At 37.3% G+C, this 22,139-nt stretch overlaps 3 protein-coding genes across 3 annotated transcripts; 1 reads left to right on the top strand and 2 right to left on the bottom strand.

The window, feature by feature from the left end:
- Positions 1 to 133: 133 nt before the first annotated feature.
- Positions 134 to 1,127, top strand: LOC131790835 (COMM domain-containing protein 4-like). The gene has a single exon (XM_059108090.2). The coding sequence runs from the start codon at positions 194 to 196 to the stop codon at positions 788 to 790; it is 597 nt and encodes a 198-aa protein (XP_058964073.1). The 5' UTR covers positions 134 to 193; the 3' UTR covers positions 791 to 1,127.
- Positions 1,128 to 3,043: 1,916 nt separating this feature from the next.
- On the bottom strand, positions 3,044 to 10,435 carry LOC131790836 (enhancer of filamentation 1). Its single transcript, XM_059108091.2, has 4 exons — positions 10,266 to 10,435; positions 9,996 to 10,070; positions 6,390 to 7,388; positions 3,044 to 5,960 (listed from the first exon to the last, which is right to left on the bottom strand). The coding sequence occupies exons 2-4, from the start codon at positions 10,005 to 10,007 to the stop codon at positions 4,080 to 4,082; spliced, it is 2,892 nt and encodes a 963-aa protein (XP_058964074.1). The 5' UTR covers positions 10,008 to 10,070; positions 10,266 to 10,435; the 3' UTR covers positions 3,044 to 4,079.
- Positions 10,436 to 13,056: 2,621 nt separating this feature from the next.
- Positions 13,057 to 22,070, bottom strand: LOC131790839 (uncharacterized). The gene is made up of 8 exons (XM_059108093.2): positions 21,941 to 22,070; positions 21,220 to 21,323; positions 20,316 to 20,390; positions 18,972 to 19,220; positions 17,601 to 17,637; positions 16,018 to 16,305; positions 14,329 to 14,622; positions 13,057 to 13,770 (listed from the first exon to the last, which is right to left on the bottom strand). Exons 2-8 carry the CDS (start codon positions 21,310 to 21,312, stop codon positions 13,721 to 13,723), a joined length of 1,086 nt encoding a protein of 361 aa, XP_058964076.2. The 5' UTR covers positions 21,313 to 21,323; positions 21,941 to 22,070; the 3' UTR covers positions 13,057 to 13,720.
- Positions 22,071 to 22,139: the final 69 nt, after the last annotated feature.

Below are 22,139 nucleotides of genomic sequence, written 5' to 3'. Positions count from 1 at the left end.
AAATACAGATAAAACTGTCGCCAATAAACTTTCTGTAAACATCGCGTCGCTCTTCAATTGTCTACAATGGAAGCGTCGCTGGACGCTCCATGGCAAACACTCTTCTTCCAAATTTGGTTTATTGGTCACGTGAGATTGAAGAGCCGCATGTGACAGAAGAAACTAGAAGGCGATCGCACGGCTAAGGAAGAAAATGAGGTTTCGCTTCTGCGGAGATTTGGATTGTCCAGATTGGGTACTTGCAGAGATAAGTACTCTTTCAAAAATAACGTCTGTAAAGATGAGGCTTGTTTGTGCCCAGATGATCAAAGATTTGCTGGGAGAAGAGATCGACTACGCCAAAGTTGAGAAGTTGACATCGGATGCCAAGTATGAATTGTCAGATGTGAAAGCTTCAATTGCAGCTCTTTCGTTTATACTCTCAAGTGCTGCAAAGTACAGCGTGGATAGCGATTCATTATCTAACGAACTTCAACAGCTTGGCTTGCCTAAGGAACTCTCTACTGCACTCTGTAAAACTTATGGAGAAAATTTAACCAACTTGCAAAGTTCTTTCCTGCGAAGTAGTATAAAGCTGAACCAACTAACTGGGTTGGAGTGGAGAGTGGACTTCGTCTTAGGCTGCAGTGAATTAAATGAAATGGTGGAGCCAGAGGTCCAGCTCAGATTTAATGAAGTAGATAACAACAGCCACAGTGTACGACCTGTATCATTCTCCATGGCGTCACAGAAATTTAGTGTATTACTTGGTGAACTGAAGCAAGCGCAGCGAATAATGACAGGACTATGATTTCCATTGCCTCCAGCTTCAGAATCATTCTTTTTTATGATCGTCACAAGGGCCTACAATTATTTTTTGGGGCTGATTTTTTTCATGGCAGAATATGCTTTATTTCACACATTCTGAGATACTGTTGTTCATGTCTCTGATTGGACAAACAATGATTTTCACAGTCTTTGAGATGTGTTGGTCAGTGAGATAAAATCTCAGTATGAAAGCAGAAAGTGCTTGAACAATTGTTATTCACTCATTGCGATGTGTCAAAAAACTCACTTGTTTGCTGCGCCCACTTGTTACGTTTTTTGATGCATCACAACTCTTGAATTAAAATTGTTTGTACACTCTTTCCATGGAATGATGGTTATAAATGGTGTTGATATTTATGTAAGCTCTGTAACACCTGCAGGCAGTTTTAGTGGTGCAAGTATCTTGTTCAACACATTTTTGTAGAAATATGAAATAATTAATTCTATCATAAACTGAGGAATCTCGGTGGCATACTGTAGTAACCACTTAACCTGAAGCCTAGGCAAAGGAGAAACATCCTCAATGCTTTGAAGTTTTCTTTTTTTTATGGAGCATTTAACTGGCAATAAATACTGACTCTTGGATAGGATAAATGGTATGATGCGTTCCTCCACTTCCTTGATAGTACTGTACTGAAAATGGTATGGGAAAATAAGAGCAAACATCACTGACTACTAGTTGTCCAAATAATGAAACAGTTACTAAATGAGAAGAAACTTTCATGACTTTGAATTGTCATCTCTCTTCACCCCAGTCCGCCAGGGGTTCATAAAGAGACATGCCTACATGTGACCGCTAAAGCTTTGTGCTTGAAGAATTAGCAGACCTTTAAACATAATAGTTGAGAAAGACCTTGGGGTGTAGGTAATAACTGGGAGCAGGAAAAAATACCCAGCTGTCAAGGTGATTTTCCAGGCTGAAAAAGATCATGCAATCTTTGAAATGGCTTCTTCTTTCTCCAAATATATCTTCAGTGAAATCCCATTTCTTCCTCTAACTGTGTGAGTATTAATTATCACTTTACCTGAAGTAACAGGATCTTAAATACTCGCTTTCACCATATTTGAATGGTTGATTGTGTTGGGCAAGAAGTTCAATGACCAAGGTTGTTCCATGTACAATAATGATGACCCAGTTCGGTTAGGTGAAATACAAATGTGTAGGGACTTCGGCAGAAGAGAACACAAACAGCCTTGAAATCACATCCCATAAATAGAGCTAAACATACTTTGTATGTAAGAGTCTAACTTTAAAAATTCCAGGCAACATAGCAAGGGCCTGCTTTCAGTGAGTAACTTGTACTAGAAAGTAACTGTCAAAAGCACATATCTGTCCACATATAATTTATGCCATTTCCCTTGAGAACCATGAACCCATCTTACTTGAAGGTACTGTGCTGAAGGTGGATTGTGGGAAAGTTATTGCAAACAGGACACACCACTAAATTTCCAAGTAAGGAAATGACTGCAGTGTGAATAGATAGCTACATTGGTAAGTCTGATGCATGTTCAGTCTCTTCTTATCCCAAACCCTGTAGAGGGGTACTCAAAAGAGATGTGCCCACATGGGATTAGGGCGAGCAGACAGTTAAAAGTTTTGAGCAAAGCATCACCCATAGATTTACCAAAGTTTGACACATCATTTGAAGATCTGTGTGCTCACCTGAGAGTGGGAGTAGATCTTCCTATCAGATCTTGCTAACTTCCTTTAGATGATCCCTCTTCTTACTGCTGGTTAAAGAGGGAACACCATAGGGACAAGGTTGAGTTTGAAAATGTCCAAATAAGGTAATTAAAGTTTAATGAGTGGTTATGCTGAGGAAGGGCAATTTGCACAAGGATATCTTTCAACCCTTTACATCCTAACATCAGTATGCATATTCTCCATACTGTTCTTGATACATTTCGTAAGGTGCTGACAAGGAAAATTTGTTTACTGGTCAAAAGCTTATTTCATTGAAGATCATTTCCTTTATTCACATGACCTTTATGTGTGATATTGTCGGAAGAAATTAGATGCTAGGTCACTCTTAAGATTTAAAGGGTTAACCATAGGTTCCAGATTCTTTCAGTCAGTTGCTTTTGTTGTTTAATTAAAGACTTACTCTCATCTAAACCTCCCTCGGATTGCTGCAATTGAATAAAAAGGGAAAATATGTAATTTTGGTAGCTGTGGTAAAGTGATGCTATCTAGATATTGGCCTATTGCAAAAGTGAAACAAATACGTGGTTAACCTTTCATGTAAGATGCAAATTTTAATATTTACAAATCAGTGTCTATTATCAAATATTTCCCAAAATGGAAAGTATAGCCAGCGAAAAATACAGCCAGTAAAAAATACATTGGAAGTAAACTTGAAAGTTTAGGTAAACCTGATCTGCAAACAAGAATAAAGAATGAAGGTTCCCACACAATTCCATTGATGTCTACATTGGGCCTAGGGAATATAAACATAAACCATTTTCTTCTTATAAAACTTGTTTATATAGCTCTCTACTAGTCACATGACACGTGAGAAGTTGCTCCTTTTAGAATACTTTCTATAATCAAGCTATTAACAACATATTATAAAATGATTAAATTTTGAAGCAAGTGCTATATTACCACTTCCTTTAAAATTTGATCACATGTGCTGATTAATAGATTGATTGTTGTTTTCACAAGATGGTCATACATAAAATATCTACATCAATTATCAGGCTAAGCACTCTGTTGACGTCAAATGGAAATTACTGAAGGCAAAGGAAAAAAATTGAAATTCAGTAACTGTACATTCTTACTGTTAAATTTCTAACTCTCCTTTATCAAAAATCGTTCTAAGTAAGAGAATTCCCAAATGTTTGTCTTTTCCTTCAAGTCAATTTACACCTACAGATGACAGATACATTCCAGTGCAACATTTTACCCTGAGTGGTCTTCAAGTTTAGACAGACTTACAACACAAAAATAAAAGTCTTGAAAAAAAATGTGTAAAACATAATCACCATGTTACATTTTTGTCTAGTTACCCTTGTTGCTCTAAATGGGTTGCTTTGACTTCTTTATTTAATTAAGTTAATGTCTCCTAAAGAAATTGAAAAATCCTCAAAGTGTTCATTATCATAAGGGGGGAAATGTAAGAATTCTTCAAGTCCAGGACAAAATGGCCTGATATTTAATTTCAAGCACCCAAAACACCATAAATTACAAGTACATGGTTCACTTTGTTCACACTCATCTTCATCTTCTAAAATATTACTCCTTTCACTGTACTGGGGAATGACCTAGAGTTCTAGGCATTCTTTGTGGTTTTCTTTACTATCTGGTACAACTCAACTGCAAAATTGTTTACTTGGACAACAGTTTCACTCATCTCTCGCATAGCATTTAATGCAGGGTACTGCAATGCTGCTGACTTCGTTGCACTCACTAAACTCTTGATGTAGTTGGACAGTTTGTTAGTCACAACCATTATTTCACTCCTAAGATCACCTTGTTTGATCCTCTTGCTCAAAGTATCACCAATGTACACAAACTTGTGGGCACTTAACACAATAAACTTACTACTGGACACAAATACCTTTGGACTCTCATTCTTGTCCACAACAGCAAAAAACCCTTTGATAGCCTCACTAAGCACAAATAATTGGGCATCTATCTCATACTTGTAGAACTCTAAAAGCTCACGATCATTCAAAGACACCATAAATCCCTTTGTGGCACCATTGTCTTTGATCAAGTTTGAAAAAGGATGCTGATGCACTGGGCTAGGGGCAACATTGGTAAAATCAAAGAATAATTTTCTTTTATCTTGAAGTGGAAGAGTTGATGAGTGGCTATTACTAGCACCTTTCAAACTCTGGGGTAAGTCAGAATCAGAGATATGCACTAGGCTCTGCTTGAGTAAACTCTGAGCTAAGTTGTTTTTTTCCAATGAACCTTGTTCTTCCTTCATATCATTGTGATCTTGTAGCTGTGTTGGATCTGAATTACACTTTCGACGAGGTGTAACTGGTTCTGTTTCAGATGTCTTGCGCTCTCTCAGGTTAATGTCTCCCTTATTGTGATTGTGATCAGAGTACAAAGGAATCTTATAACTTTTTCTTGATGTATTTTTTCTGTCTAGTTTTGGTTTGGGAGGTGGCCCCATTGCTTCCATAGTTGTTGCTTCAAGAGGAAATTTATCTAAACTTTTCTGCCTAAGATGCTGGCACTTTTCATTGCTGTCTTTTCTCTGTGGGGGTGCTGGTGGGGATCTTGTGTCTTCTCCTGAACTGGAATCTCTACCTCTGCCTGTACATGAATGCAAGCGCATTGGAAGCTTTGGTGCTGAGCTTTCTTCTTCACTGCTATTACTGTTCCTTTTAGGGATGTCCATACCACAAACACGCCGAACTGTTGTAGGACTCCACTTTGCTCCATTAGCTGCAGGCTTGAAATTTGCATCAACAGTGTTTTTTAATGCACTTGTGATTAGTGTTCGCCTCTCCATTTCTGATTGATCTGAATCTGTCTCAGAGATTTTGTTTTGCTTTACTCTATGCATGTGGGAGTCATTACCAGGTTTCCTTTGATCTGATGGGGAAGCTTCTCCTTGACTTTTCTTGCTTGGTTTGCTGTAAAGTACAGTTGAAGCAGTACGAATAACAGCAGCCAAGTTTTGTGAATTCTCAGGAACAGAGCGGATGTGCACCATAATCAGATCAAGGTCATCATGTGTTTTGTCACTCTTTTCCAAAGCAACACTCCAACCATTTTCATCAAGTCTTTGCAATGCCAGTTTGACTGAGTAATATGTTTCCAACAATGGCTCAACTGCTCTGCTCAGCTTACCACTGAGCTCCTGATGGTTTGGAAGATTTCTTGCATTGACTAGTGAACTGAGGGCAAATTCTGTTAACAATCTCAAAGCCACTTTTGCCTTCCCAGCAATATCTCTGATGTCTGCTAGATGAGGCTTTAGAACTTCTGGGTTCCGCCATGTAACTGTGACAAAGCTTAACAATTTGTTAACTGCACCATTAACTGCTTGTTCAAGTTTTGTCAAACGCTGCAATGCATCTGGTATATTCAGCTTTAGTCCCTTGACAGCATTCATATTTATACGCTGTAGGATACTCACTTGTGTTCTTTTTGTGGTAGGGAGTCCACTACCTTGCTCCAGTGGAATTGGCTAAAACAGAAAACAGATGAAAGGATATGATTAAAAAATGTGTTACAGGTAGCAATATTTCCAAGCATACTATGGGTCTTACTTGAATAAAAACTAAATTTCATTAGTCTGGATATGAAATAGCAGGAGGGTGATGATGAGTGCCTTTCTTTTGTTATTGCAATTGATACAGCTGAAAGTGATCATGACACAGATCTTTTTCTTGATTGTACTCTATGAAGACTGATAATAAATAGCCCCACTGTTGGTAATATTTATAAAAGTTATGAAAAATATGACCTCCACAACATTTTTGCAATCACGTTTAATTTAAATAGCAAGTCAGGAACTTTAATTTCAGGTGGGCCTTTTTGTTTCAAGCTCCCCCCTACCTTAAATACTGTACTGCATATAGCATTAGCTCTAACTGATATTTGCCTAATTACTTACTTGAACAGGGACATCATATATACTGACATCTTTTACTCTGCCATCTCCGTAAATCTCTTGATAATCAACATAGTCATCATCTGAACTTATCTTTGCACTGTCTGAGCTAGATGTTGATTGACGCTTGCTGTCACCACTGACACCAGACAACAGATGAGATACACGGCTGGTTAACTCTGCACTGCTTCTGTTTTCTTGGGGAACAGAATGCATACTTCCTCTAGGAGAAGTACTTGCCCCATTCACTAGTCTGTCAGGTGCCTTTTCGTGATCAGTTGCTGAAGGAACATCATATATTTCTGCATATATACCAGGTTCTTCGGGAGCATGTGAGGGAAGTTCAATCTTAAAATTTTCTCTTGAAATGCCTAGATCAAGGACATTGCTGTTTTCTGAATTGTTATCAAGTTGTGTTAATTTATCTACACCAATCTCTTCTCTGTTCAGTGCATGCTGAGGAACATCATAAACATCTTGGGGAAAGTCATCTTCAACAAGTGCTGAGGGTACATCATACACATCATCACTTAATCTTTCAATTCCTGATGGCTTGTTGGTAGTTTCATTGTTAAATGAACTATTACCAGGAAGATCATTAAACTGATGTTCTAATTGCTGAATCTGTTCAGATGTGGGATGTCCATGTGCATCCAGTTTGTTAGCATTTGGTACATCATAATCAGGACTTGTTATTCCCCGTGGTACAGCATAATCCTCTAGAGGCTCACAAGACTTTGGTATATCATAATCTATCTCTTCAAATGTAAAATGTTCAGCAGGCTTTTGTGAATCAGGTGAATTTTGTTCTTCTAATCGTCGTTTGATTTCCTGTAGACGGTTTCCAGGAGCAATTCCCTGTTTTCCATGTAATGAACAGAGCCACCAGCCAACCAAGCCGTCCACATCTTGTTCCAGCACAGTAATGATGTCACCTTTTCTGAAGCTTAATTCATCAGGTGCATCAGCAAGGTTGTCAAAAAGAGCTTTGGCCAGTATTGCCTATGAGAAATGATAACTGCCATCAGTAAAGCACATAAAGTCTTTCCCAAAATGTCTCTACATGTTACAACTGAGAAATAGATTTCAAAACACCCATCCCATGTTATATTTAACAATGACTGATTTTTTTTTTTCTTCAGTCTCTTTTAAATCAGCACAATTTTCAGAAGTGGAAGCATGCTTTTTATGCTCACATGAAAAAGTGAAAAATGAGAACCAAGAATGTGTCATGTTAACAAATCTTTCAGCCAAATAAAAGATATATTTTCTTTTGATTTACTTACAAAATGAGGGTGCAACCTTCTGTTATTGAGAATAGTAAATTTTTTGTCTTCACTGGAAGCAGAACTTTTAGACAATGAATTAGTTTAAAATATTGTAATGACAGCAGCACACTGAAATGGCTTCTTCACTGCTTGCAGATGTTTTTTCAGAAAAAAGTTTTTTTGGATAGACTACATCATTCATGTGAAGAAAAGGGTTCCCAGTGTTAACCAAATTAAGCCCTAAATCTAATCTACATGATACTACAGATATAAATTGAGGTGTTACATATACTAAATATATAATGAACATTTAGGTTTGCCAAAGTATACTTAAGAAAATACTTTAGCCAAGCCTAAAAGCGGAGCTGACATCTTTTTTTTCCCGCATGTCTCAAGGGCACAACACCTTGCCCCAGCCAGGACTAGAACCCAAGTCATCTGACTCGGAGCCCAGTGCACTGACCACTGGACTACTGGACAAAGCCATGGCGTTAGCGTGCCCGCGGTACAGTTGACCATGCATGTTAAAAGTAGCACCTTGTATGGTCGTACAGTTGTACAGTTGTACATCCAAATTTATTCGGCTTGATGGGTTACTATTTTGTACAATTATGAGGCTATGCTCTGCAAGCTCTGCTATAATTTAAGCATTTTTTCCTTAGAGGAGGTGTCTCAATTGCTCACTGAAGCATTGAAGAGGGCAACACTATGATGGGAAAAGTTATCAAAGGCAAAGGAAAAACCTGCAGCAAAAATGGAAAAACCAGAAAATGTGCTGAGAAGCAAGACAACAAATTGACAGACACCTTTCAAAATTACACTTTAAGGTGATTGTTAATGTTTTTGTATGAAGACTGGTATTTGCATAAATAAAAGGAAACCTCATTCAATTTTTTAAATCAATTTTTTAAATAATTTTTTCAAAACTGTACCAGTGAGCAGCACTCTGCAAACAGTAGTGGTACAAATTTATTATTCCTGATGCATTTCATCTAATTATTGTAGACTTCTTCAAGGAGTTTTACAAGTTAAAACTAAATGCCTGTATTTATAAGCTGTAGTTAGCAGCTCTATGGGGGGCAATGACCATAAAGGCTTGGCCAGACATGCAAACAAGAACAGACAAAGTAGTGAAAAATTTGAAAATTTTTTGAACACAGTGAGAAAAATATTTAGTTTTCTTTACACTTTCTGCTCATTTTCTCTGTACCATTGCTTTCATTCAACAATAAAGTAATTACAGTCTTTACTCTACTGGCTGGGAGTTCTTTCAGTTTCCAGCACTCTGATTGGTTAATTGTACTTTTTGGTGGGTTTCATGAGAATCAACAACTTGATCACAAAATAAGAATACATTTATCATTCTCTCTGACAAACTTCACTCATATTTATGCCAAAAAAGGCTATAAACCACACTTTCTATCAGTTTACCAGCAGATAAACCACTTGGGAGAGTGCTAAAAAAGTTCATAAACCACAAGGCTATGCCTCATAGTTTACCAACTTTTCTCGTGTTCTCCCAACATCCTGCATGGTTTATTAGCCAGCAAACCGATAGAAAGAGTGGTTTATTGCTTTAGTAATAATTCGTTATGACATATAAATGATTGTGTGTCAGGGATGGTAATGTAAATATGTGGGGTTACTTAAATTCTTTGACTCACAGAACTGATTGTGATAATAGTACAATGACAAAAACACAAGAAATTCTTCAAATGCACTGTATTGTGCTGATATAATAACTAATGCTCAGAACTTGTGTTCTGTAGCTAAGGGACATTCAGGTAAAGCCGAATCCAAATGATTAAACCACGTGGGTGTAAACATTTGTGTCAAAAGTTCAAGGTTTTCGATGGATAACGCTTAAAAATAATTTCAACAAGTTTAAATACGGTAAAGATAATGTTTTGATTCGTTTACCGTTTTTAAAAAATTACTGTCTTCTGATACATTTAAGATTCACAAGTTAAACATTCCTTGACAAGTTAATCAGTGAGTCTATATCGCAATATCGATACTGTGAGAAAGCTTTTCAACAATACTATCAAGTTTGATGGCTAATCTACGAACAACACTTGATGTTTCACTTCTAAAACATGTTTCTTACCTTTTCCTGGGTTTCAATTGATAAAAATTTGATTGCAACACATACATCTGTACAGAAAATACAAACAATCACTCCGAGATTGTTGCTATTTTACATTAGATCAGGTATCAAGCGAGCATATTTCAGTACCTACTTCACGTTGTCTCGAACATCAAACATTAAAATTGCTTTCGTATGTTTGCTCCAAACTCCAGGAGGTAGGTTCTAAAAACATTACATATTGGGAATGCTTACCGGAGCGGTCATGTCAAACTAAAATTTGTCCCAGACAACTCCTTCAACAGCAATTGCCTTCCAGCGTTGTTAAACCTGAAAAAGATAGAAGACAAGAATAATAACCTGGCGAGCGACATGAAAGATTTCTCAACTTAATGATTTCTTTTAACATTGTCGCCTAGTATACTGACTGCTAAGAACAGACTTCTAGGTCATTATTACAAACAGTCATTACTACAAACATGCTTTCTGTTTTCGCAGTCAGTTCACGGACCCTTCTTCACGCACCTTCTGGGTCGCTCTCTAGTGCATTAAAAGGCCAATCGCTAGGCATTCAACGTTCTGACTTCAAAGATCGCCTTTGTTTCGGAATAGTTAAAGCAATAAAATATTGAAAATTCCTCTTCTCGTAATCGTTGACACAAAGCCACATTCCATCGCTAAATACTACAATAGTGACGTAGCCAACATGGCCGCGCCTCATTAAAATTTGTCGCATATTTGTCTCATACCATTCAGAAATCCAGAACATTACACATTGATTGGCCAATAGGAAAACTTCAAATTGCAGAAGGTTATATCTATTTTTGATGTGTAAACGCCAAAATGTCATGTTATTTTGTTTAGAAGACGTATAAGTTACGAAAGTAAAATTATATCGTTTCTGAAGATGTACATTCCACATTGTTTACTTACCCAATCGCACGCTGCGTTTTTGTCTGCACATTTAAGTTCTTAAATTGGATCTTTAAATTTCATATATGTTGGGTGAAATCGTTCTATGCAAGATTCGTTAACCAAGGACATCGTTCCACGGAACGCCTTTTGTCCAGAGTTTAAATGGACAAATTTTGGTCTAAACTTTCACATCTTGACGAAAACGCATCGGAACAAAACATCCACGATGTTTTGATGAACGCGTCATTGTTTTAAAAAACGCTTTTCACGAATCAAAACTTGTGTTTATTTAACTTACGTTGCTCTAAGTTGCCCCCGTTAAAATGAAGCGATTTTGCAATTTTAGAAGTGTTAATATTTATCAGCCTTGTGATCAATGATAACAGTGTATTCTCAAGCACTAATATGAACTATTATGAAATCGTCGCTAATTAATGTCATAATAAGACATTAGTGGAGGACGTTAGGGCCATGTCGATTATCCACCGTTAATTTTCGTAGAAATAGTTAATTTCGATTTTAAACAATAATCAAATTTTATTGATAATTATTTTTGATTAATAGAAAATAGCGATCCCGTCCCCAGGGCTCCCTCTCTTACTCATCCCTTCGGACAGAAGTGATGGGCTCCTGCTTCGGAGAATTTCCGTTTCAAAAATACGAATTAACAGGACAGGGGAAAAGCGGGGAAAATCTAAGAAAAGATACGGTAAAGGCCATAATTAATCATGGACTGATTAGATCTACCACAGAGACACTCTTGATCTATTGCGTTACTGTATAACGCGAAGAGCAGAATTAGACAGTCAGAAAATTAGTTTCTCAATATGACTGCTTAACGGAAATAGAAATAAATAGAAAGGAAATTTTGCAATGTAGAATGGCTCGTGCAATTTTGAGAACTTTCAAAACATCACTCGTGCCCACAAGTCACGAAATGCACTCGCGTTCATACGATTTCCTATACTTATTATATGAACTCTCATAGAGCACGCTCTTTCAAACAATGACAGCGCGCGTTATATCCGAACTTTATTATAATTCTTGTTACCAACACGCGGAAGATCCCGATGATCTAACATCTGTCAACTTCGGTTTCCTTTGTTTCACGTTTTTGCGGACTTTTGTTAAGTTACACTATCGTCGTAAATATGGCTTCCGGTAGTGGAAAAAAATCTATGCCGCTTCATAATAAAGAGAGTAATTATTTAGCAAGAGGACGGGAACAAGTGCTCAATTACAAGTGAACAATTTACGCAAATCCCAGGCGTTTTGATCGCAACGGGAATCCAGCAAAAATGACGTCGTGAACTTGTTGGGGAGAACTTAATTTAGCCAGACGACGGGAACGTCATTTCAGAAACACGCCTGAGGTTTGCGTAAATTGTTCCCTTTTAAACGAGACGATGCTGTTTGGAATGATTTCAAAACCCATTTCCAGGATAACTGGGTATATTTGTGAAAATTTACCGCTACATTCTTGCTTGATTCCCGAAAGAAAATCGAAACGACATGTACTAAAACACGGACGATAGACGGTAAACGACAGACGATAGACGATAGACAATAGACGATTAACGATAGACGACGACGGTAGACGGAAGACAGTAGACGGTTGACGGTGGACGGTAGACGATGGATAATTTTGCCCTAACTTTGGCATTGGCACTTTACGGGTCATTCCTTTTTTAACTGCAATAACTTCCAACTGTACAACAATAGGCACTGTTGAAATTATTGGCATTTCTCCTCTCTCGTGGTTCATGTATTAACTTGATTATTTGACTACTGATCACCGTCAGGAAGCGGTAACTGAAGAATGTCAGCGCAGAGTGCCATAGATCGAAAATGGAAGGTGACGTTCAATCATTTAGAGAATAGATTACGTGAAGGGTTCTATGTTTCTATTGCAATCCTGAAATCAGGAGGTGTTTTCAAAAGCGCAACCACTCAAATAAAAGTTGTCCATGTTTATCTCTTTATGTCATGGCTAATTAAACGAGAAATCAAAAAAGAACTTAGCTTGCATCTCGTCGATGTTTAAAGCGACATATTAACGCCTGCAACCATTATGTTTAATACGAACCACGCAAACTTTTAAATACGCTATTGTTTTGGATACCTGCGATAGTACCCATCATAAGTTCCAGTAATCTGAGCGAGTCTCCCATATTATGTGCTGAGATTGGACTTTTCACCTTTATTCTTGAGCGGAAATGCTCGATTGTACTCCAAGTCAGAAAAACTTTCTGAATTTCCTCCCCTCCAAAAACTGGTATTCAAAACCTGTCCACAGTATTGTTTGTTACGATTTGTACTATAGTCGGGATGCGATTACTGCTCCCCGACAACAACAAAAACTAGTGTTGGCCGAGGTCGATGGAAAGAAGACATCACGAGATCTTGTGACTTATCTTTACTCAATTTCAATTCATTCCAAAGCATCCGTGTGTCTATGTACCGGTCGCAGTTAACTAATTTGGTTCTACTTTGATTCGTATTGCCAACAAATAACGTCTTGAACGTAATGTATAGTTGCGCATCATCAGCAGTAGAGTGATGACACATCCGATGCCGTTAAGCGATTAAAAATAGCCTTGATGCAATCATTTTGATGATAAAAACTAACATTACGCTGTTCTGAGGATCGTCTTTGCTTGTTATGTAAAGATGTTTACGTTCACTACTGATTTTTTTTGTTTTGTTTTTTTTAAAAAGGAATAAAAATGGAATCACCAAGGAAATTTTACTTGATTTCATTTTTGAAAAAATACAACGTCAGGGTTTTTTCTCCAGATATTGAACAATATTGCGTGGCTACCCCCACTGCTCTTTCTTGACTTTGATAAGATCTAGCTGGCTTGCTCAGTCACTGGCCAGACAAAATTGGATTTCTATTTGCAGGTACTGTCCTTAATTAAGAAAGCTTCCACTGGATATCAATGTCACTCAGTTTGTATTATTAATTTGCAATACAAAGACAATTATTCAAGTAGCACAAGTACAGCACTGCAATGACGTATTTCCAACACAGCTGCAGATACGATTTTCTGTTCAGTCGTTCCTTAGTCACTGCTGCTGCTGCTGCTACTACTGCTTCCAGAAATATTCGATCCTGGAAATAAAAAAATGGGACGATTGAGTAAGGGCTCCCTTGTTTGAAGATAATGAGGAGTAACAATAGCCTCTCAAGGTACTACCAAAATCTGATCGTTGTATCGGATATCTTTTCCATTCATTTTATTACGGTAATTTTTTACAACAGCCACCTTGAGGACAGATCGAAGAAGCCGTGGCAAAGAGGGGGTCGTGATAGAAGGTAACTTCTTATTTCGAATGTTAGAACAGTTATTTCCAAAATATAGCTATTTCAGCTCTTAAGTAGGCAAAACAGCAAAATGTGCTAATGAAAGACAAACCAGAGATTTGCTGCACACAATTGCTAACTAAACCATACGGGAAACGCACAGTGAATAAACCACTTTGTGAAAAGTTTGCTTTGATATTGAGGACAATAAGAGAAGAGGTTATCCAGGCAGTTGTGACACGCTTTGTGGACCTACAGCCATTGTAAGGAGTTGGTACTCGGTGGAGTTCTCTCAAAGCTCTCTTAAAAAAGGAACCGAGCTATTTATTTCTTTTGAAGATAAGATACAGCAAATAAGTATGTTACCTGCTGTAATGACAACTCTTTCTCGCGCTCCTCTAGTCTTCTGCACTCTGTAGTGAAGACCATAATTAAGGGCAAAGAAATGACCATCCTTCTTTGGGTCAGTGCACACCCAGTAATGACCTTCCCAGGAAGTGGTGCGCCAGCATCGACCCTTGGCGAGATGCTTCTTAGTCTCACGGCGGCCTTGAGGATTGATCCATTCCAATTGGACTGGACACTTAACACGGTTCACAAATTTCACCTCAACAGGGACGGTCACGTGAGCCTCTGACTTCAAACTGTTGAATGAACTTCCTGAGAAGAAAAATAATCGTTACACTTTCTTGTTTTAAACAATGTTATTGATATTTATTCTGTAAACGTACAGTAGCAACAATATAAAGTGAGTTCCTTTTAGACCTTCCGACAATTTTAATGAGGCGCATACATTTTCCTGAGGAATGTTCCTTGAAATGTCTTTAAATTAAATGTAAATTGATTTGATGAAAGGCACAATAACGAAAACATTTGAGTTATTTGTTCTCGGTCAATTTACGATAATCTTCGCTTACAGTAAGAATTCTCACGGAGGACAAAATTGATAACGAGCAAGCACCTCTAGTATTCATCAATGAGTCTGTAAGTACTGTATGGTTCAAACGCTCGTAAAAGTGTTCTTCCTGTTAAGATAATAAATTCTCGTGTTGCTATGTTCCTAATACCTACAAGTGTTCGCATAACTTTAACATCGCGTTACAACAGACGCAAAACAACTTAAAACATCGCAAAGCTTTCATTTGACCTAAATTAAGTTTTAACTGAAGTTACATGATATGGGCCAAACAGTATTCCAGTTTTACCAATAATATTAACTGACCATAAGTGCACTTGACAACTAAAGTGCCTTCACTCGTAACCCTTCTTTACATGTTGAAGCCGGTTACTTTGTACTTTTGGTAACTGCATTCCGGTCAAGACTTATAACAAAGTGTGAATTCCTCCGTATTACTTTGTTTTTGGTATCACTACACCTCTTAAATTCTCCAGTCGGATGTGATGTTACTGCTCAGACAAACTCTGTGTCTGTTAAGTGTAATGCTATTTAACAATTATTCGCCTTCGGCTCAGTGATGCTCACTGAGCTTAGGGCGAATAATTGTTTTAGTATAATTTCTCAGGCTCAGTGAACATAATTTGTTTAATAATCTCCTCGACTTTGTCTCGGGAATTATTCAACAATAATATTCAGTGAGCCTGAGGCGTATAATTGTTTAGGTATAATTGCTCAAGTGGTTTCGAATTCTCTTGCAAATTCTGTAAATAAATAGATAAATTGAAGAAAGAAAGAAAGCATTGTGCATATTGTTACAATTGTGGTGATTACTCGTTTCAAGATAAGCAAAGAGTTTTAGCATATTTATTCAGTTAAACCAGCAAAAGCTTGTACTCCTTGCAATTGAATTTTCTTCCATCGCGTTTGTCACTTCCTCAGAAACATTGACAAAGTGTGAGGTAGTCACTTTAAAATTTAGCGCCCCAACCATAATCACCTCGTGCGAGGTGATTAAGAAACCTTAAATCTTATATCATCTGTTGATAACTATCCATCCTTGTATTCCATATGATCAGGGTTGTTTCTGTAATCATTATAATAAATGTGGAAATTACTAGAAATAGTTTACACTTGTGTCACACACGGGAGTGCCATACCTGATGGTTTCTTTATTTCAACTTCCACATGCTTATCACCATGTTTGTGAGGGAAAACATAAAATACTGGAGAACCATTAATTGGCAGAGGTTCACGACTTAGTTTCCTACTGAAGGCCATGAAAACATGCGTCTCATAGGTGTCTACTGTCTTGCTTTGGCCTTCCTTTATATTTCCTTTTCTTTTCCTCCTTCCTCTTTTGTTGATCCAAAACAGTTTCACTTTCTTGCCTGCCTTGTTAGTGAACTTAACGGAGAGTGGATGCTTATCTTCTTTGGAGTACAGAGCTGCAGAAGTTGAAAAATTCAAACCTGATGCCAAAGATACTATATGCTTAACTAAAAAGCTACCTACAGGCTTCCTACACCAGTTCTTGCACTCTAAAATTTTCACATTTATCATAACCACTACAAATTCTTCAAATATTATTGGTGCATTTGCAGCTTAATTTTTCACTATTCATTCTGTACAGTTGTCATTGGACATCAACTGTAATTGGACACCTGTAATCGGACAGTTGAAGCAGCTGATCATACCAATCCACTCAGCTAATCCACCAATCACAGAAAGGATCACAATAACCATAGTAACAACCACTTATCCAAAGAAAAAACTGAGGAATTTCCAAAATGGAGGAGTTTTCAACCAATGTCATTGTCTCCACAGGAGATATTTGTTCTAGGTGCATTTGTTTTTTTCAGAAATTGAAATGGTCATGATTTATAGGTAATAGGACTACTTGTTGTCTAATTCTGTCTGTAAACAAACAAGCAATTAACAAATTGGACTCCCTCCTCCGATTTTGTCAATCACTTGTATGATTACAGACTGAATTGGACTCCACTTGGTCCCATTACCATTATTAATTCAAGCTTTATCTTGTCTAACTAGAGTGTAAGTAGGCTTGGTCATTGCCAAAGCTGTCTTGTATGAATTACTTAATTAAAATTTAGAGTAAATTGTCAGCAACAGAGTGTCTGTTTGTTTAGTGACAAAACCAAATAATCACAATTTTTTTACTTCCATGGAGAAGATTTTTCTCAAAAAGGGTGCCTGAAAGTGAACAATTCCAAACTTTCCATTACACAGGAAAATTAAATGAGCATCTGGAAACAAGCATCCTTTTGTTTGTATTATTATAATTAGATGAAACTGTTATAAAACAGTCTCATTTGATCAGGTGTTGGGTTAAGATAAGAAAAAATGCCCAACATGATACCAGCAAGGAATAGGAATATAGATAATAATTTGCTGTGATTATTGCTTTAAAGGGATTTTCCTCTGAAGAAAATATATTTCTCTCAACTGTCAGTTTAGCATCTCCTTGAAGTTAAACCCTGTCCTTGTTTGCTTCAATGATTATTTTTCCTCTGAGTAAATTTTTATATCTATCACAATTTTAAAGAATGGTCCTTTAGTAACAATGCCTTTAAGGCGACAAATTAACAAAGTGCTGAACTGCTTTGCCATTTGACATGTATAGTCTATATGTGTACTGTGCAGTCACAACAAGAACTCTATTAGTAAGAGTGTCTTGACACATCTCTTCCTTTAACCTCCTCTTCAATCTTTAAAAACATACCAAATCCTGAAGGGTCACTGTCATCACTTTCCACATCCTGTGCAAAAAAAAAGGAAATTGAATTCAATCAATAATACTGATACTTCGTGTGTATAGATGGGTACCTACATCTACCATTAATAGGTCATTCTTTTGAAGGTAACAGTTCACTACAGATAGAAATAAGAAAGATGGTAAGTTTTTGAGCTTGGTAAAGAAATAGAGAAAGATGTTTTTTTTCATCTTGTCATGAGTGTGGGACAAAGAAAAAATTCTGAGTCCTCACGAGCAATTAAACCTCAGATTTAGTGCTCCGATGCTCTAACCCTTAGAGCATTGGAGCGTGGAATCCGAAGGTCTGAGGTTAGATTCCTCTCTGTGGCTCAGTGGTTAGTGCATTGGAGCGTGGAATCCAAAGGTCTGAGGTTAGATTCCTCTCTGTGGCTCAGTGGTTAGTGCATTGGAGCATGGAATCCAAAGGTCTGAGGTTAGATTACTCTCTGTGGCTCAGTGGTTAGTGCATTGGAGCGTGGAATCCAAAGGACTGAGGTTTGATTCCTCATGGAGACTCATAATTTTTTCTTTGTTCCACACTTGTGACAAGACAAAAAAAAAAAAGTGAATTCAGGACCCATTAACTTGAAATGAATCTAGTTTACTACAGCTTCCACAATTCCTTTAATTTTCCTTTTTTCTTGCTGCCTTATTGTAGTAATTCTACTGAGGTTTAAGTGAAAGTAAGCCCTAATTTGAACAAGGGAGCAACTGACTGAAGGCATGGCACGAAAGTGGCTCCCAGGTTGGTCAATAAGAACGGGTTAAAATGATCTCTTTAACACTCAAGTCTCTCAGTCAGCACAAAATCTCTAAACACAACCTAACATAAGGAGTTATGTCCATTCAATTTGTCTTCAAATTGATCCAGAACATTTCAAGCAAAAACCACATCACATCATATTATGTCTTCTAATTAACAGCAAAAATCATAATTTTGATCTAGAGTGTTAAAATAATATAGAAAAAATATACTTTGTTAAAAAGTTAATGGGTCTTGTGGGCCAGAAATAAAGAAAGTTGAAACAAAATGAAGGGGTGGCTTCATATTTAAATATGTCATTAAAATAATAGGGCATTGATTCACTGTTCTCACTCATTCATTGCAAAAACAAGACACAGAAAAATATGCACTCTTCCCAGCCACATTTCAAGGTTAAAATGGTCCAAATTTCCATTTTGAATTCTATCTTTCCAAAGTTTGTGTGATGTTTATGAAAGATGGTGACATTAAATGAAAGGGAAATACAATTTGAAACAAAGGTAAAATTGAATCATTGTACCTCAATTGCAAATGTATTGTAACAATACCTCAACCAATAACACAGGAACACTTACCACATGTTTGTTACCAGGGTGTGGTCCTGGTGGGAATGCACCAAGGTGTGGTCCAGGTGGATGTGGTCCATCATATGCTGGAAATGTCCCTGAGTGTGGTCCTCCTTGTGGAGGGAAAGGTCCATGAGGTGGTGCTGTGTGTGGCCCACCAGGGGGAAAATAACCTGCAGGTAAAGGACCTCCCTGAGGAGGGGGATAAGCTCCTGCAGCTGGTCCAGGATAAAACCCTGCAGCAGGAGTACATGGTGGCTGAAGAGCAATTAAAAAAACATTTAAGGTCAAGAAGGGATTGGAGAGTGATCTCCACTCTACTTTAACCACAAAACATGATTGATCTTGACTGGCAGTTAACTTTGTTTGTATCTTAAATGAATTCAGAGATTTTTTAATATACAGGAGAAATTTATAAAAGATTTATCAACACTTCATAACTCAAAACCAACTAAATGGCCCCAAGTTTTTTCACAGACAGATGATGCTATCCACCAGATAAATCACTATCTGGTTTGTTTAGTTAACGATTTAACAAAACTGGATGGAAATTCAACCAGTAGAAAATGTTGCCTACCTTCCAACAACTTATGTTAGCTTGGAAAAGGAATTTGTCCATTTCATAAATAAAAAGCATGTGACAAAATAATTGTTGCCCCTGTGAAAACCTACCATTGTTAAAGTGTTTAACCAAAAATCTCAAAATGTACAAATTTTGTAACTTCATATCACTCATGAGCTCACTCAATTGCTGTTGCTCTTGAATTTTGTATAAACACAAAGATAATTAACACTCCTTTTAACATAACATATCTAAATTTTCAAGTGAGGGGCACAAAGGTTAGACACTTGGGTCTTGCTCTGAAAGGAAGGTTCTAGGGACCTTCTTTGATCAGCAATAAAAATAAGTTACAGTGTTTGATTACCTTGTAACAGGTAAATATTGCTAGTTCTGACTGTGAATATATGAAAATCATATATTTGAAGTGCAGATTAAGAAATGAATATCAAAGTGCTCTTCCCAGTATTAAACACTAAAAATTCAGGCCTGTACTGGAATTGAACCTATAACCTCTGCGATACTGGTGCATGCTCTAACAACTGAGATAACAAGCCAACTGGGAGCTAGTAATTATGTTGATTCATAATAAACCCAAGAAGTGATGATTAAATGACTGTGAATATACAAGAAATGAATATGAAAGCCCTCTTTCCAGTAATGAACTGAACTTAAGCAGTAATGAAAATAAGACCTGAAAAACTCTACCACACATGGCTAGTTCTGTCAGTAACAGTCAATTTTTTTTTTTTACTCATTTAAGTAAACAACTATTGTACAAAGCTTGACATTACTGGGTATGCAGCCTGTGCAGGTGTGGGCGGCATGTAGTATCCTCCAGTTGGGTTATAGGCTGGTGGTGCAAATCCCTGCATTCAACAAAAAGACAATCAACTCATTATCTGTATAATTATAATACTACCACTCACTAACCAACTTAGCAGTCTGTTGTGCAAGTTTCCACCCTTAGATTTATGGCCCAATAAATAACAAGTGAGGCATGCAGGCCATAAATCAAAGAAGGAAAAAATGATAACAAGTAATTTTAACGGGAAACCAAGATGACAAGCTTTGCAAGATGTTCATAACTTTTCTATTTTGTGTTTGAATTGTTCAGGTAACAATTTCTGGTCAAGAGGAGGAGCTTCAAAGGAATGTTTCATAATATACACAAAACAAATTTAGCGATAAATACTCAGTAGTAGGCATGCTCTGACACACAATTTTAAGATAATGAAATATTTTGATTTTATTTTCACTCTTACCGCAAGTACAATTTCCAGAACAAAGAGAGTTTAGCAAACAAAAACACCTCAAAATGCCAACAGGCTGAGCAAATGAATTGAAAAATCACAGCATACAGTATAACTGAGAGAAAAAAATCCACCAAGAATCTGACTGTGCCTTTTTAGAAGCCTCATGGTTTATTATTGCTACAAATTAATGACTGGGAAAGAAATTTAATTTCCAAAGGTAATGATAGTCCTATTTAAACAGCTGAGTTATCTCCAGAACTGAGAATTTCTACCTTTGGTATAGGAAGGGGAAAATTCAGGTTTTGGGTTTTGAGGTTTGCATTGTTTTCATGTCTGTTATAAAAATATCGCTAAAATCCAATTATAGGCTGCAATGTCCAGGAATAAATTTTGTGCACAGTTAATCAATTGTGTCCACCTTTGCTCATAATACTGCACTCACCTGTGGGTACCCTTGTCCGGGGGAAGGAGGTAGGTGTTGTCCGGCAGGTGGATAATACATATGAGGGGGAGGGTGAGGGGGATCACCACTCATGCTGTTTTAGGCTAAATAAAATATATTTAAGTAGATTAGCCTCGACATTGTCAAAATATAACAAGGTGTGTGTGAAAAACTATGGGGCTTTGTCGCTAACCCATGTGCATAATCGTGTCATCAAACAGCTGGTATTTCTTGCGCAATTTCCTGATCTAATTTATTTAACACCCTAGGAGTTTCGATGCCTTATTTATCAACGTATAGCCCCTATTGGAAGCTTAGATAAGTAATAATCAAATATGCACTGTAACGAGAGCTAGGTTATACGAGAGCTAGGTTATACGAGAGCTAGGTTATACGAGAGCTAGGCTATACGAGAGCTAGGTTATACGAGAGCTAGGTTATACGAGAGCTAGGTTATACGATATATGTCAGTGCATTTAAGAACGAAGTCCAGACTGAATGGATCAATAAAAGTTTCCATCAATGACCAACTGGGATCTGTATGAAGCTTATTCTGAGTAAAATTTCCGCACAGTCCCATAGTGTTGTGAAACAAATCTTTTTTCATAACGGCAATGTATTGTTTTTGTCGTTGTTTTCTTTGTCCAAGAACTGAATGCACAATGTAGTAAGGGACTGTGCGGAAATTTTACCGCATTCTGAGTATTTAACATGGACTTACCTTCGACGAAGGAACGAGCAAATAACAAGCAAGTAGAAATAACGTCGACAACTGTCGACGATAAATTTTAGAAAAATTGTTGAGCTTGCAGATAGGAGTAGTATGTGTGTCATGTAAGCGCATTTATCTATCATCCTGTGCAACCGCGAAGAACTGGGCAGGAGTTCAAGAGCCAAGGCGAGGCCATCATCAGTTTTCT

The sequence above is a fragment of the Pocillopora verrucosa genome, chromosome 3 (assembly GCF_036669915.1).
Source record: "Pocillopora verrucosa isolate sample1 chromosome 3, ASM3666991v2, whole genome shotgun sequence".
Lineage (NCBI taxonomy): Eukaryota > Metazoa > Cnidaria > Anthozoa > Scleractinia > Pocilloporidae > Pocillopora > Pocillopora verrucosa.
This window is presented reverse-complemented; position numbering and strand designations above follow the sequence as displayed.

What these genes read in the sequence shown, in the direction of transcription:
- LOC131790836 (XM_059108091.2), bottom strand. An exon ending in TATATGATGTCCCTGTTCAA is followed by an intron (nt 5,961 to 6,389) that starts GTAAGTAATTAG and finishes TTTCTGTTTTAG; the next exon opens with CCAATTCCACTGGAGCAAGG.
- LOC131790839 (XM_059108093.2), bottom strand. Translation starts at nt 21,312, where the DNA reads ATGAGTGGTGATCCCCCTCACCCTCCCCCTCATATGTATTATCCACCT. An exon ending in CCGGACAAGGGTACCCACAG is followed by an intron (nt 20,391 to 21,219) that starts GTGAGTGCAGTA and finishes TGTTGAATGCAG; the next exon opens with GGATTTGCACCACCAGCCTA. An exon ending in AAGAGTTGTCATTACAGCAG is followed by an intron (nt 13,771 to 14,328) that starts GTAACATACTTA and finishes TTTTATTTCCAG; the next exon opens with GATCGAATATTTCTGGAAGC.
- LOC131790835 (XM_059108090.2), top strand. Translation starts at nt 194, where the DNA reads ATGAGGTTTCGCTTCTGCGGAGATTTGGATTGTCCAGATTGGGTACTT.